Source organism: Pieris brassicae, chromosome 5 (genome assembly GCF_905147105.1).
Source record: "Pieris brassicae chromosome 5, ilPieBrab1.1, whole genome shotgun sequence".
NCBI lineage: Eukaryota > Metazoa > Arthropoda > Insecta > Lepidoptera > Pieridae > Pieris > Pieris brassicae.
Genome location: NC_059669.1, coordinates 19,752,661 through 19,767,986, shown reverse-complemented (window position 1 = coordinate 19,767,986; position 15,326 = coordinate 19,752,661). Strand labels below are relative to the sequence as shown.

The 15,326-nt window shown below is 35.1% G+C and overlaps 2 protein-coding genes across 6 annotated transcripts; one reads left to right on the top strand and one right to left on the bottom strand.

The window, feature by feature from the left end:
• Positions 1-43: 43 nt before the first annotated feature.
• Positions 44-5,668, top strand: LOC123710057 (ESF1 homolog). The gene is made up of 8 exons (XM_045661744.1): positions 44-770; positions 930-1,053; positions 1,279-1,381; positions 1,682-1,799; positions 2,402-2,592; positions 3,495-3,696; positions 4,101-4,298; positions 5,005-5,668. Exons 1-8 carry the CDS (start codon positions 317-319, stop codon positions 5,649-5,651), a joined length of 2,037 nt encoding a protein of 678 aa, XP_045517700.1. The 5' UTR covers positions 44-316; the 3' UTR covers positions 5,652-5,668.
• A 1,317-nt stretch (positions 5,669-6,985) lies between these two features.
• Positions 6,986-15,045, bottom strand: LOC123709655 (DNA (cytosine-5)-methyltransferase PliMCI-like). Of its 5 annotated transcripts, none has more exons than XM_045661132.1 (10): positions 15,029-15,045; positions 14,575-14,665; positions 14,118-14,484; positions 13,096-13,309; positions 12,169-12,816; positions 10,910-11,295; positions 8,622-10,582; positions 8,210-8,390; positions 7,336-7,517; positions 6,986-7,102 (listed from the first exon to the last, which is right to left on the bottom strand). In XM_045661132.1, the coding sequence occupies exons 2-10, from the start codon at positions 14,650-14,652 to the stop codon at positions 7,031-7,033; spliced, it is 4,089 nt and encodes a 1,362-aa protein (XP_045517088.1). In that variant the 5' UTR covers positions 14,653-14,665; positions 15,029-15,045; the 3' UTR covers positions 6,986-7,030. The 5 variants fall into 5 exon arrangements, with proteins under 5 accessions (XP_045517088.1, XP_045517085.1, XP_045517086.1 ...); XM_045661129.1 differs by having other exon boundaries at positions 14,914-15,042; XM_045661130.1 differs by having other exon boundaries at positions 14,575-14,727; positions 14,923-15,039.
• Positions 15,046-15,326: the final 281 nt, after the last annotated feature.

The following is a 15,326-nucleotide window of genomic DNA, read 5'->3' as shown; positions in this document are numbered from 1 at the left end:
CATACATATTTGTTAGAAGTCATTTCGTTGTCTAACTCCTTATTTTCCCTGTGGTATTGCTCAGTAATATTTTCTGCTTTCGAGGTTATATTTTGAGTAGAGTGATAATGTTGTTGTTGCTAATACTTAGCATGTTAGAAAGTTACAAAACATGTTGATGAACTGTATGTAAAACAGTACTTTTTACTAAAACGAAAGAGGGCTTCTTCTTCAACTAGGGAGTTGTGTTTACATATTTTCTACTTCTAAACTAATATATTTCGACTAGAAATAACAAAAATAAAATTTAAAATCTAAATAAAAAAATTTAATCACCATGTCTGATATTTTAAAAGACAGTCGTTTTGCTAAATACCTTAATGATCCTAAATATAGACAAATACCTAAACATGAAAGAAAGGTTAAAATTGACAAAAGGTTTCAATCGATGTTTAGTGATGAAAAATTTAAAGTAAAATATACAGTAGATAAACGAGGTAGACCTATAAATGAAACTTCAACGGAAAACTTAAGGAAATACTATGATTTGGATGAGTCAGATGGAACAGATAGTGATGCAGAATCTGAATATGGGGAAGATGACACTGAGAAAGATAATAATAAAATTGAGGAACAACCAGGTCAATTCGTGAAACGACTTCCAAGTGATGAAGAAAAGGAAAAAATTGACTCTCAGGCATTCAAGAATGACAAACTCATTCGTGGGAGCTTAGATAAGAAAACTAAGAAACGATTACTGGATTTGGACATAGATTATGCTCGAGGCGAAGGTTCCAGTTCAATTTACATCATAAAGTAGCTTTTAGGCCAATATGGCTATAATTTCAAACAGCAGTATCACCAAACATTCCACTATATTAGTTGTCTGACTTTAATATACATATTTATGGCTTGTAATTTAACATATTATGTATGTTGTTTATTTACAGGATTTCTCTGGACTGACAGTTCAAGTGACGAAGAAAGTAGTGAGGATGAGGTAGACAGTGAGTTAGAACATGAGTGGGGTGAATTAGATGCTGATGCAGACACAACTGATGAGTCTACTAAGAGGTATATTAAATACAAAACAGTGATAGTTTGAACTATAAAATCTATTTAGCACTATGACTTATTTACTTGTACAATTGCTTACTCTATGTGTGCATATATGTTGTTAACAATTCAGATTGCCTTAGCAAATAGCAATCTGAACTGAGCAGAAGGCAGATGCCGCATCCTCCATAGTAACTGTTTATGTTCTTGACCATAGTTGACATAATTTTTTTTTATTTACAGGATAGCAATTTGTAATATGGATTGGGACAACATAAAAGCATCTGATTTAATGGTGCTGTTAAGTTCATTCTTACCAGCTGGTGGAATATTACATAGTGTTACAGTAAGTACTATAAGCTATTAAGTATCTCCAACAGTATATTGAAACATGATGTTGATCACATAGGCACAAACAACACCTAAAGACAGTGTTATTGATGAGAAAATCACCAATGGAAGTGGTGTTAAAAGCATTCATATGACACATACCTGATGCTGGTTTTGACAATAATTTTCACTTTTTTAACTTTATAACTATTGACTCACTACCAACTATTGCAGTTATTGCATCAACATAAAAAATAGTTTGTAATGTCCAAATCTGGCAACATATATTTAAATAATAATATTTATTTGATTTTAGATCTATCCATCTGAGTATGGTATAAAGAGAATTCAAGAGGAAGAAGTAAGAGGTCCCATTGAGTTGACTGAGAACAAAAAAGATGTTGCTCTAGATGTGGATGGTGGCAATGAAGAGGGTAATTTAATTATTATTACACTATTTACAACATTTGTCCGTTTTATTAATTGAAAGAGTTCTTCTGTTTTGTATTTAAGAGGCATCAGTATCATTCTCACTTTTAAACATGAATGTTGTTATAAAAATATAACTTCTCTTTCAAAAATTTAAGATTTTCTGGGTATGATGCAGAAACAAAACATACTGTATTTTGATATTGTTGGAATATTAAGTGCTAAGTCTCGTTACTACTGCATACATTAAAAACTTGGGCTAGTGGCTTAAGGGTGCAACATTAAACCTCTGCATTTTGTTTGCTCTAATTATGGCTGTAAACTGAAGTTGAGGAAATTGGCGACACGTGTTAGACCCATATTCTACAACGTCAAATACTTTAATTTAAATTTAAGAGTTGTCAAACCTTTTTTTTTGAACCAAACTGACATTTGACAAGCGAGATTGTGACGAAATACAAATTAGAAAATGACAGAAGGCTAGGATTGTTTTAACTAAGGATTAATCATCTACTTAACAATTGCTATTCGAACTGGATGTAGTCTTATAGTAATTATTAATATGTATATGCACAGTGTAAATGTAATTTTTTTTTTCTAATTCAAGGTTCCTCGTATCATATGGAAAAGCTGCGACGATACCAACTCAATAGGCTGAAGTATTACTATGCGGTGGCGGAGTTTGATTCCCCGACGACTGCAGACAAAATTTACACTGACTGTGATGGCATTGAGTACGAGAGCAGTGCTACTAAGCTGGACATGCGTTTTGTTCCCGATGACGTCACGTTTGATCAGGTAATTTAAGGCTTTACAAGTGGCAAGTTCAAACACTCAAATTCTTTTGTCGAAAATGATGCATATCTTTTCGGCCCCATCGAGATTTAAACACGACACCGATTTTCAGATTCGAATTGTGTTATTAATGCGCTGGATTAGTGATTGTTAAAAGTTTTTTTATTATAATTATAATATTTTAATTTAGGTTATTCTTTTAGAATAATGCAGCACTTAATAGCTCCTTAAATAACTTGTAAAGTTAGAACGTCGCAACTAAGCTAACGACAGCTTTAAATGTAGATAATTAATGATATACATTTACCACCAAAAATATTACAACACAAGAATACATACAAAGTTTAATAAATATTTAACCAATTTTTATTAGATTTAATATCACAGTATGTATTTACAATTTACAATTTCTCATATTGTCACTCAATATGAGAAATTTCATATACATATGTGCTGGGCCGCGTGTATTGTTGATTTTATTATCATGTCATATATATATAAACTAGCTGACCCGGCAAACGTCGTTTTGCCATTATATTATATCCAGGAAACAGTTTTTAGTTAAATAATTAACCTATCTATTATAATAAAAATAGGGGTTGATCATAGAGGGGAGACAATTAAGGATTGTATGTATTTTTGTATGTTGTATCATAAAATAATAAAAACAAAAAAAACATTTTTTTTTGGGGTAGACACCCTTTATCACTTAGGGGTTTGAAAGATAGATAGTAGCCGATTCTCAGACTTACTGAATATGCATAAAAAAATCATAAGCTACGGTCGAGCCGTTTCGGAGCAGTATGGGAACGAACATTGTGACACGAGAATTATATATATATATATATATATATAGTCCTTGAATAGTAAGACACACCGTGATTAATTAAAAATATATTTAACAGGAGCCTCGCGAAGTATGCACCAAGCTTCCCGACCTGACCAAATACAAGCCGCGCCTGTTCACCACGACAGCTTTGCAGCAAGCCAAAGTGGAACTGACGTGGGACGCGACCAACCCCAACAGGGCGGAGACCATCAAATGTGCTCTAAATGGGAAGATCGATGACCTAGATTTGAAGGAGTACCTGGCTTCCAGCAGTGAAGGTAATATTAATATAAAGAAGTTTGTGATTTACTTTGGATGTACTGAAACTAATTTTGAAAATCATTTTATATGTGAGTGTCATAGACTGTAAATATATAGTAAACCTGTAAATAAATAAAAAATGTCGAAGTAAGCTTTTGGCACAGGATTCGACATTTGGAATAGAATTATTAAAATATTTCATAGCTTTTGGACCTCAATCGGAGCGTTATAAAAAAAGCTTTTTAATTTATATACTTTCAATCGGTTGAATTTACTCGTTTAATGTTAGTTCAGACATATTATTTTACCTAAATACACACGAGATGTCCTATTCGAGCCTCATAATATGTATCTATATATAACGCTTCGAAGTCGGAAAGTTTCTCGGAAATCACTTACTTAACAACTGAATTTTAAACAGATGAAAATCTAGAGGACGAAGCTGTACAGCAGCCAGAGATTGAAACGGATGATCCTATCCAAAAGTACAAAATGCTTCTAGAAGATATCGAGAAGAAGGAAGACAAAAAACAAAATAAAGACATGGAAATGGAGATCACGTGGGGACTTGGACTTAAGGACAAGGCTGAGGAACTGGTCAAAAAGAAGATGTCTGAAGGTAATGTATTTAAAGCGAAGTCATTTGAATAACTTTATACACCAGATTGTATTATTTCGGTGGCAGCTCGATATTATATAGATATTGATAAATTTACAATTGAAACAAAAACTTTTTTATTTGAAACATTAGTTGAGTGTTTTACCAAAGTCTACAGTTTTGCATTTTAATATATTTTATGTCTAAACGTTGAAATAATTGAACCACTGTAAGCAGAATCAGTTACTTTTTATGACGTCTTTTTTGATTTGGCAATAATTTCTATAAAATTTTGGATTATTTATTAGTGACTATAAAGCAAATACAAGTTTAAATTAAATCATTCATTCTTTCAAGAACTGTCCAAAACGGGGCATTTCCAGTTCATTGACAAAGCTCCAGTTATTATGACGTACCATGCTTGTCAACACATCAAACGTCTAAATTTTTCCGTGTTTATAATCGTTTTTAAATTACACCTTATATTTCTATCGAAAACAGTCTACGACGTTATTAATTGGACAGACGAAGATATTATATACAAGAATTATAAACTTTTGTGTCACGTGACGAGACTGACGTTAGCAATCTATATTTTAATTAAAGATTTTTCGATGATTAGAAGTTATTTTACTCTTAGCTTAGCGCTTTTCAAAGGCACTATAAAGTTACACTTAACTTACAGTTTAAATACTGTGTGTACTTTACAAACTTTTGAAATTTTCAGATATTAAAGATTTGACACCATTCGAGAAATTACTGCAAAAGCGCAAAGAAAAGAAGAAACAACGCAAATTGAATCAGAAGAAAGTAAGCGATGAAGAAAAATCTGATGAGGAGCCTGATGATATCCCGTCAGACGTCGATATGAATGATCCCTACTTTGCAGAAGAATTTAATAAACCCGAGTTCAAGAAAACCAAAGATAAAAAGAAAGTTTTGGAAATCGATGAATCTGAGGACGAACGTAATAAAGCAGAATTAGAGTTACTGCTAGACGAAGATGATGGTAAAAGACATTTCAGTCTAAAGAAAATTCAAGAAGCGGAGACCACGTCCAAAAAGTCTAAACGTAAGAAGAAACTTAAAGAGAAAATGAAAGAACAGAAAGAAACAGTATCCGATTTCGATATAGATTTGAACGATAAACGATTCGCGGCTCTATATGAGTCACACCACTATAACATAGATCCCAGTGATCCTAATTTCAAGAAGACTAAAAATATGGAAAAACTCGTACATGAAAAGTTAAAGCGAAGACCAGCTGATTTGCCCGATTCCACAGAACCCAAAAGATCTAAGGAAGATATCGAATTGAATTTACTTGTTAAAAATATTAAAAGGAAAACAAAAGGTGTTTTGAAGAATAAATAGGTTTTTGTAATATTTATCGTTGGATAAAATGTTGTTCTTAATTTTTATGTTTTGCTTTGTTCCTCCTTCATCCTTTCCTTAGAATTATTTCTTACTTTACGAATTCTTATATTTTGAATATAAGATTATAGATTGAATATAATCTATCTAAATCATGGTATATTACATTTGAAAACCACTATGGTTTGTATTAATGTAACAATTCTTGTGAGGAGTGAGACAAATTCGATGAAAATAATACTTAATTATGTTAAACGTTTTTATGTTGCATGACGTTAAGCTATCTAATAACTGACAACGGTAGCAAATAGCTTAACATTATCTCACGATAGACGTTATCTCTTATCTCGAAAAAAGTGCTCGAATGGACTGACTTCTTAACGTTAAAAATTTCCTTCTTAATTTTTAAAGTCTAGCAGATTTTCCAAAACATTGAGGATTCGGAATTAGTAGGTTATATATTAGGTTGAGATAAGTTGGGAGTTTACTCTAGCTGATTATTGACTGATTCGCAAATCGCGTCGTTAAGTTGACAAGGCTGGTTTGTGGATACATGCGTGTTCCTACACTAGCAATCCTACACCAGTGGTTTCTTTTATGATAAGCAATTTTGTCTTTTCAATGTTTAGTACTAGTTTAACATCGTCGCACCACTTTAATAGATGTTAAAACCGGAACTCGAGCTCTATGAGGGTCCCTATCAGGAGGGAGGGATCTTCTAGTAGCAAGCACGTATCATCGCCGAACTGGTAACAACTGCGGTGGTCTACTTGGTTATGCATTTGATTGACGTAAGCCAAAAATAGAACCTCGCTATGGGTGTTGTTTATTTTCACTACCTTAGTACGATTTTTTAAGTAATCTGTGAACCATGTGCCTAATGAGCCTTTGATTCCTATATTTTTTTTTTTTATAGAAAGCAACCGGTCGGGAGGCTCATCTGATGTTAAGTTGTAAGGTAAGGTATTACTTAGCACATAAGCTCAAACTATCTTTATTCATATAGGTAAACAAGTACACTTATGAACGTCAAAAAAAGTTAAATTAATTGTAAATTTACATTTACTACCAGTTCGCAAGTCAAGGGCGTGTAAGAAGAACTGGCGAGAAACTTCCCGCCACTTATTTTAATAGCCAAGTATTGAGTCATACAAATTGTTGGAACAGGAGCAAATCAATCCCAACGATTAGGATCATTTAAGTATTCGTCAAATTTATAAAAAGCTTTATTGATTAATTTACGTTTAACGAGGGCTTTGAAGACAGAAGCCTCGCAAGTGTGTTGCCACTATTTAAAAAGTACCTAATACAAAAGTTAAAATAAAAGACCAGAGTACTTCATTAACAAAATTTAATAAAAAGCAAAAGCAGGTCCAATATCATGATATTAAAGCTTTTCTGATTTCTCTTCCTACCGCAGCACCGAGCGGCGGAGGGACGGCGTTACCCACCTGGAAAACACTGACAATTAGTATATTTTATTTTTAATGGTTAATACAATTAAGAACTAGTATTATATTGTTTAGGTGGTAACATTAATCGGGAATAAATTACAATTATTATTTAAAATTTAGTAATAACGACTTGTGACGGTTGACCTTATATAAAATGACATGTAACAAATGTTGCAAGTTCAAATAATTATTTGACTAATATTGCAATCTAAATTTAAGAATAAAAATACCTGTCGATGTTTATCCTGTATTGACCCTGCGAAGAGATATGTGTCCGGGAATCCCTGTGACCTAGCACACTCTCTGACCGAGACAACTCGGTTTTGCTCGGGATGTAGTACCCGACCTTGTTTCCCCATTGGCTCTGGGTCTGTCACTGTCGTACTAAAGTATCCGTCCCATGATATACGACCTGAAATTATTATTTATTAATAGAAAATACATTCTTGGAACACCTTGATAATACTATCAAATAGCGAAGTCGCGGCCACAAGAGGCCAGCGTTCGTACTGTTCCTAAGAAATAAGATACGGGAATAAACTGTACGGAAAGAGGATTTGATTTGCTGCGGTGCTAATTGTACACTTTTATGGTGACACTGTTAGGGCATTATAGTTAAACAGTACTTGATACTTAATATGAATTCAAATATAGAAAAGAATTTTCGTAGCAAATAAGAATTATATGAGTTCGTATAACTACTACGCCGGTTCGATCACTACAGACTAACAATACAAATTGTTTGGAAAACAACAAAGTCTCAATGCGAAAAGCCTCGCGAGTGCGTTGTCGTCCTTTTTTTTAAGGACCCTAAGTTGAGATACGGTCTGTGGGCCAACGGGTAAGGCCTTTAGACATTTATTGGAATTTAAGTCAATTTAGTGTGACTAGTTAAAAACAATCATCTAAGCTGAATTTTTAACTAGACAAAAAAGTCAAATACATATGTATATGCATAGTTTCCCAGCACGTAAGGATGTGTGGTATTTTCAGGTTCTAGATATGAGACATACTGAACGGCTTTCAAATGCATTTATATCTTATATAGCTTTTTTTATTGAATTAAAAACCATGGTTGTAGTCCATGCCCCAACATATATATACCGTAAAGTCCAGCCCAGTTATTGTGCCGATTAGCGGTGTGTGGAAGACACCAAGGTATTAGAGTGCACTCCTGTTTGTCTGCTGCGCTGCAAGTCCCGCCCGTTGCGCACGCGCATACCCCACGGAGGCCGCCGGTCGACGAACGACCGTTCTTGGCGTCTTCGTACCGATATTGGAGAACCTGATTAATTTTAATAATTATTCAAATTGACTAAAGTGCAAACAATACATAATGGACATATGTTATGGGGTACAAAAAATTAACCACCATTTTGAATTTATTTAATGTTTTGTTACAAAAAAGATTTATAAAGAAGTACATATGCACATTCAATAACAAGGCACAGATTTTAATGCATAACGTCTGAGACTAAAAAATACTTTTGAATGTTTAGTTAGAAAAATAACTCACCTTGCACCTAGTTCCGTCCGACAAAGTGACAGAAATGTTGGGAAGATCCCGCCAGTCGGAACCAGGCGTGTTCGGGATCCGGGATATCCGAGCCTGAATCAAAGGCGCCATGTTCTTGCATATGTGATCCCGTAACCTCGCATTCTCGTCCTTGCTCCTCACCAAGCGTTGGAAATAACTCTCGGGCATCGACCCGTAATCTATTTCTATTTTATTTGCTCCGTTGCATATCTGGGGCAGATCGCTCATGGCGTCCTTTATCGTGCAGGTCCGTCTCGGAGCCGAATCGTCCCACTGTATGTTCGACGCGAAACGCTTTCCGTCTATCGTCGTAGTGAGGGTGCAGGCCCGTCGACTGAACACGTGCGTCGGCTCAGGGTATAAAGGCAACTTGCAACCGGGCGCCGCGGCCAATATTATGAGCCTTCGTCTCGTCTGAGGCACCCCATAATTCCCAGCCTGGAGCACCCCAAACGTGCACTGATAACCCATATCCAACAACGCTCTCAGGGTCAATTTCAACACCATCCCCTTTTTGAACGCAACGAAGTTCCTGACATTCTCGAGTATGAAGTATTTCGGCCGGTAATAATCGCAATACGATAGATAAGACGCGACGAGAGAGTTTTTGAAATTTGAGTACTCTCTGGAGTTGAATCTGTTCATTCCCGAGAACCCTTGACACGGCGGTCCGCCGCACAATAGTTCCACTTCACCCTTCATCGGCAGTCTCAGCCCACGAGAGCTATGCGTGGCGCCCGACATCACGTCTTTGAGCAAGACGTTACAGTCCTCATTAAATACTGTGCAGTCTTTATTGTTGAGGGAGTAGGCGTGCGCGGCCGCTTCGACGTTCTCTATGGCCCAGTTGCAGACCGCGACCCCGGAGCGGTGGAGCCCCTCCGATAGGCCGCCGCAACCAGCGAAGACGTCTAGCGTTCTCAGAGGACGCACCTTCACTTCCTCGGGCTTAACGACGCGCAATTCCGGCTTGCTGGACTTTCCTTTACCCTTCCCCTTGTCCTTGCCTTTACTGGGCCCGATGAGTCGAGCGTACTGCGGGACATCTCTGAATTCCCCAGATTTCTTGTCGTACGACATTCTAAAGTAAATCCTGCCGGGGTCTTGTTCCAGCCAGGTGTAAATTGAATCCGTTTGCGGTACGTTGTCTATGTAAGATAAAGTACAGGGACCGACGACACAGGAGAAAGGCACTTCTCGTATTTCTTCGCTCCAGTAGACGAGGTTGAGGTCTTCGTGTTGCGGGTATTTGCTGTTTGTGTTTTCGGGCCTATACAGGACGTTGACCTTAACGTAGATGTCTTGCGGAGCCACGAGAGGACCTTCGCCGGCAGCGGTTACGGCGACGACGTGTCCGATGCAGAACGGTTCGTTCGTGTCGATGTTCGATCCCCGTAAATTATTATCGCTCTTACGATAGTACTCGGTGTAAATGTCTTCGTCTACGGTTTCCAATTTTAACTTCAGGTCATCACGTTTGTGATTGAGACCGTTTTTTAGTTTGAACGTGCCCGGCTTCAAGAACACTCCGCATCCCCTTTTGTATTCGTAGTCTTGCCATTTCACGAGAGTCCACTCGGATCTGGTTTCCTCTTTCACGTTGTCAGATTTTTCCGTTAACTTTCCTGTCACTTTTGGGATGTCCTTCACTTCACGTTTCGTTTTTCTTTCGCAGGAAGGGCAGAATCTGTGTTTTCTCAATTCGTTCGGGCATACTGGGTCCGGGGGAATATCTTGGAATCGAGCGGTGAACCTTTCGTAATATTTGCTGTAAAAGTACGTTTTCCCGTCGTCTTCGTGGAAGTCTTGTTCTACGTCATTCCCGCCTCTATTGCTCCAATCGTCGGGAATAGTGGTCTTATTGACAATGGCTTTTCTAAGAATCGATGACAAGGGAGCACCGTGACAACAACGGTTTTCGAGAAAAACTTCTCTTGGATCTGTAAAGACATGAGGAATGCAGTAACTGTGTCATAATATTATAAACACTGAATATTTCCGAACCAATTCGACTTAGGGTCCTTCAAGAAAAGAGCGTACAAATTCTTAAAAGGCCGGCAACGCACTTGCGAGCCCTCTGGCATTGAGTGTCCATGGGCGGCGCCCGATTGCCTCCTATTTTATAAAAAAAAAAAACAGAATATGTTTCAATTACTTGAACCGATAATAAGCTATACGTTCATTTTCAACTATCCTCCATAGCTAGGTTGGAGCATGTTTTAAAAATTAAGAATCCAACAAATTACATAAAATAAATAAAAAAATACCTCCAACTTCTCCTAAAACAGTATCAGACGCTCGAATAAACACTTCAGCATGGAAGAAACCAACGCTAGGATTGTTTGTGTCCTTCCACATATACACAATTCGCGAGACTAAAGCCGGTACATTTGCTTGAGTCGTCTCAACCATAACGAATTCTCCTATAGTGAACTCTTCACCGTCAATTTCAACTTTTTCATAGTAAATTTTTGCGGCATCTGTCTTTATGGGTTCTCCAATCCAAATAGTTTTTCTGTAAGCTCCGGTTAGTTTCACCGGTACGGCGTCGTCAATCTTGCTTTTTAATTTGTCAGTTATTTGAGGGCCTTCATCATCCTCGTCGGGATCTGAATCGTCTGCTTGTTGAACGGCCATGTTGGGACAGCGGCGTCTATAATTGTTATTTTTCAACCATACTATAATAACAACTAAACAAGTCTGATTGTACTCTTTTGTCTCTTACAGTCAAATTGTTTTTACGATGTGATGTAGAGAGACAGATAATTCATGCAATTAGAGTCGTTTATTTCTTATGAATAAGAGAGTTAGCCACAAAATTCTTTATCTAAAGAAGTATAATGTAAATTGGTTTATTGATTAAAAATATACTAGATTTTCCAAGTTACAGCCGATTAAGGCATCCATATAGTATGATGAAAAACAATATGAAAACTTTTAACAATCAATATACATTACGTTGAAATTGTTCATGTCTTTTAAACATGCTTTATACATTTAACAGAATATAATTAAGAATATTAAAATGAAAACTAAACCTAATTTACGTTTTTTATAAATTTGAAACGATAGAACGCCAAACGAGCAGGAGGTTCAACTGATGTTAAGTGATACCGTAAATGTCTGTATGCCAGAGGGCTCGAGAGTGTGTTGCCGGCTCTTAATACAAAAAATGTCATTTTCGCAAACGCGTTACATCTGGAAGAATTTTTATAAAGTCAAACTAAAACAGTATAATTATTTAACTAGAAACTAGCCTGGTTTAATATTTTAAAACCCAAAAGTTTTAAACACTGTCTAAATATTATTCAGATATTTTTATAATATAATAAAGTTACTTTATAAAAAGGTCTATTATATATTTGACCAACTATGAAGAGAATTAAAAATGGATAAATGGAAACAAAATACTACATTAATTTCCCAAGAAGCTGAAAATTACTCAATTTTTTAATTATTAGGCATATACCAGTATTCGTTTGACTTTATAAATGCAACTACTGCATTTTTAATGTTTTCATTATACCTTATACAGGCTTGCTTTGTCCGCCCATGTCCTCCAAACTTAAGCATGGCTCTACAATGATTGCACTCCCCGCAGTCTGGAAGCTGACAGGCTTCACAAACGCCACATCTTTTCCGTCTCAATACTAATTCATAATTGGTTTTGTCCAACTGGTTTGAGAAGAAACTCTCGAATGTCTTTTGAACTAATGGTGTAGTAGTAGCTTTAGTCCATGCCTTCTTATCTACCTTCTTGTAATCTATTTTAGCTCGAATTCTCCTTTTTCCAAATTTAATTCCCATTAACTTTACTAACTCCCTCATACAAGGTAATGTAATCAGTGGTTCATTGTCCTCGTCAGTCTCTAAGCTAACCACTTGATCACAAACAAATTGTGCATGTTTGTGTAACATTTCTTCCGACATCATTAAATCATTTAAATCAGGTATTTTGGATTGGCGAACCACAGACAACAAATCCTCATACGCTGGCTGCGTGTAGTCATTTTCTTCAATATACTCTATTACAACCTTACTCAACCAGATCTTTTCATATAAGTTATTCATTAAAGGCATATATTCATTGCTTGGCCTAAGCAAATTATATTCACCAAATTCAGTTGATAAAGTTACACAGTTTCTACTACCACCATCAAAACCATGAATGAACCTGAAATTAAATAATATATTGTTTTATATAATTTATAGTCTATAAAGATTTCAAAATCTCTATTACATATGCAAAATGAATAAATCACATAAATACTATATAGATATATACAGCCTAAATTTAACCAGGTCACTAGAGTTCACTAAGGTCTTTAGGTTTTTAGTATGTTTATGAAATATACTGAAATGATTCCATTACAGTATTTGTACCATTCAGAACATTAATCTATTTAAGAAACAATTAATGGGGGCTCTTTTGAATTTATAAGTGTTTAATCACCATTCAATAATAGGTCCAATGTCTTTAACTGGAATGCAATCTTCATCAATATCAGGACAATCTGAACATATAGACTTTAGGTATCCAGACATATAAATGCGTACATCACTTTCAACAAGACCTCCGTCAATCGGTACTAGGTGACCATGTTGATCAAATATTGAAAATCCTGTTATGTTTGTTTGTGGACGTTCCATAATATCTCCTTCTTCACCTGAACAAATAATAAGTTTTAAAAACATATGCCTTAAATAATACTGACACAAACCAAACAGATTGTTTTTTAAAAAATAGCCAACATTCATAATTGGCTTCTTCATCATAGTCCGGTCAATTTAGATGGTCAAATAACAAAAGTTCCTGGAAAGCCAAGAATTGGTGGAGAGCTGAGGTTTCATTATATATAAACTTATAAAAACCCCCATCGATCCTATGTGTGCTACAAAATTAGAAGTTTTATAATTCTTCTCGAAAATGGCAAGTTTTATCAAAAAACATTTTAAGCCAAAGTTATAGATCAATCAATCAAATTCTGAAGTTTTACCCCTTCTGTACATTGCTGACGAAGATTCGCAACCGGTTATTGCATGTAAAATTAAAAGAAAGTTTTGGGATAAGCAGATAAATTTTGTGAAGAATATATTTTCTGTACGCTGTTGAGCCCGTCCAGGTTTCAGAAAATAAACAATTGTATCCATTGCAGTCCCTGCCATAAGTGTACTAACAAATCAACATCTTCACCAACTACAATTGTTGTTTGTTGCATTAAATTTTTCTATTGCTGTTTCAATTATGAGGACATCAGCTTCATTTGAATTTTTATTATTTCAAATGTCTATATTGACCGGACTATCAAAGACAATGTAATATTTGTCTAGAACTAAAACAAACAACTTGCCACTTAAAATAGACCAAATTAAGGTCTAGAATTTCTGTAATCTCTTAATGAGATACATGATCTCAAAGCCAGGACCAGTTTTTAAGCCATCTATAATATAAGTAATTTTATGAAATATACAAACCAGAGATAAGGAGTAATTTTTCATTGGTCAATGCAACAAATTCTTCCACAGCATTTTGTGGGTGCCCTTGATAATAAATTATGTCAGAATTATTAAGGAATTGTCCACAAATATCACATTTTTCCATATCTGGATCTTTTCTCTTTTCATTGTCAGATTTAGGGGTTTCATATTTACTTTCTGTTTTATTAACACTCAAATTTTGATTTTCATCTGTTCTTTCAACGCTTTCGTGAGTAACACTGACATTTATTAAAGCTTTAGTTTTTATTTCATTATCACATATTTCATTGTCATCCGACAATGAATTTGGGCTATCTGGTAAATATGAACTAAAATCTGTTGATTCATTCCGCTTTAACTTTTTCTAAAAAACGAAATATCATAGTCATTACTATTATAATAATTACATACTTAGTGCACTTGGGAAAACTTACATGAAGCTCATAATACTTACATTTTCAGACTCACAGTCAGGAGATCTGGCTCTTTTTTTTACAAACATAGTAGTTATTTTCGGTTGCTGACTAGTCATTGCAATATTTGATCTGCATATGAAGAATTTAAGAAAAGAGAAAGAAATATGAGAAAGTATACACACTTCTAACACCTAAAAAGTATATTAACTTTAAGTGAAGCTTCGATAAAACTTAAAATGTTAATGTTTGAATTTAAAGTTATCCAACTGCAGCACTATTATAGAATAATTTTATCAGAACTCAGAATTATTCGACATGTTTACAAAAACATATTTTTTTTATATCTTTAATAATAGAAAGTATTTTAAACAACTTACGTAGCGTACTTTTTAGCAAAAATATATTTTTTGTAAACTCCGCCTCATTTGATAATACAAAATTAACGTTATTAAAATAATAATAATGATTAAAACGCGCGAAACAAGTTACAACCTATATTATCTTGAAGTCTGGTTAGAATTAACAGGTAATACTTCAACTTGCAACTTGCTAGAAATAGAAGGCATAAACATAAAATCACAGACATAATATTTGGGTTTGTTATTTTGACATTTCTATGTTCTACTACGTATATTCATTGTCTTTGGCTCTACTTAATGTTAAACGTATCCTCCACAGCACCACAGACAATACTTGTACAGACCGTACCACAACCCGTTCGTCTATACTCATTGAATTGGAATATCCCCGAACAAAAATTTTCAACTTCTACTGCTCATCGGCGTCATTT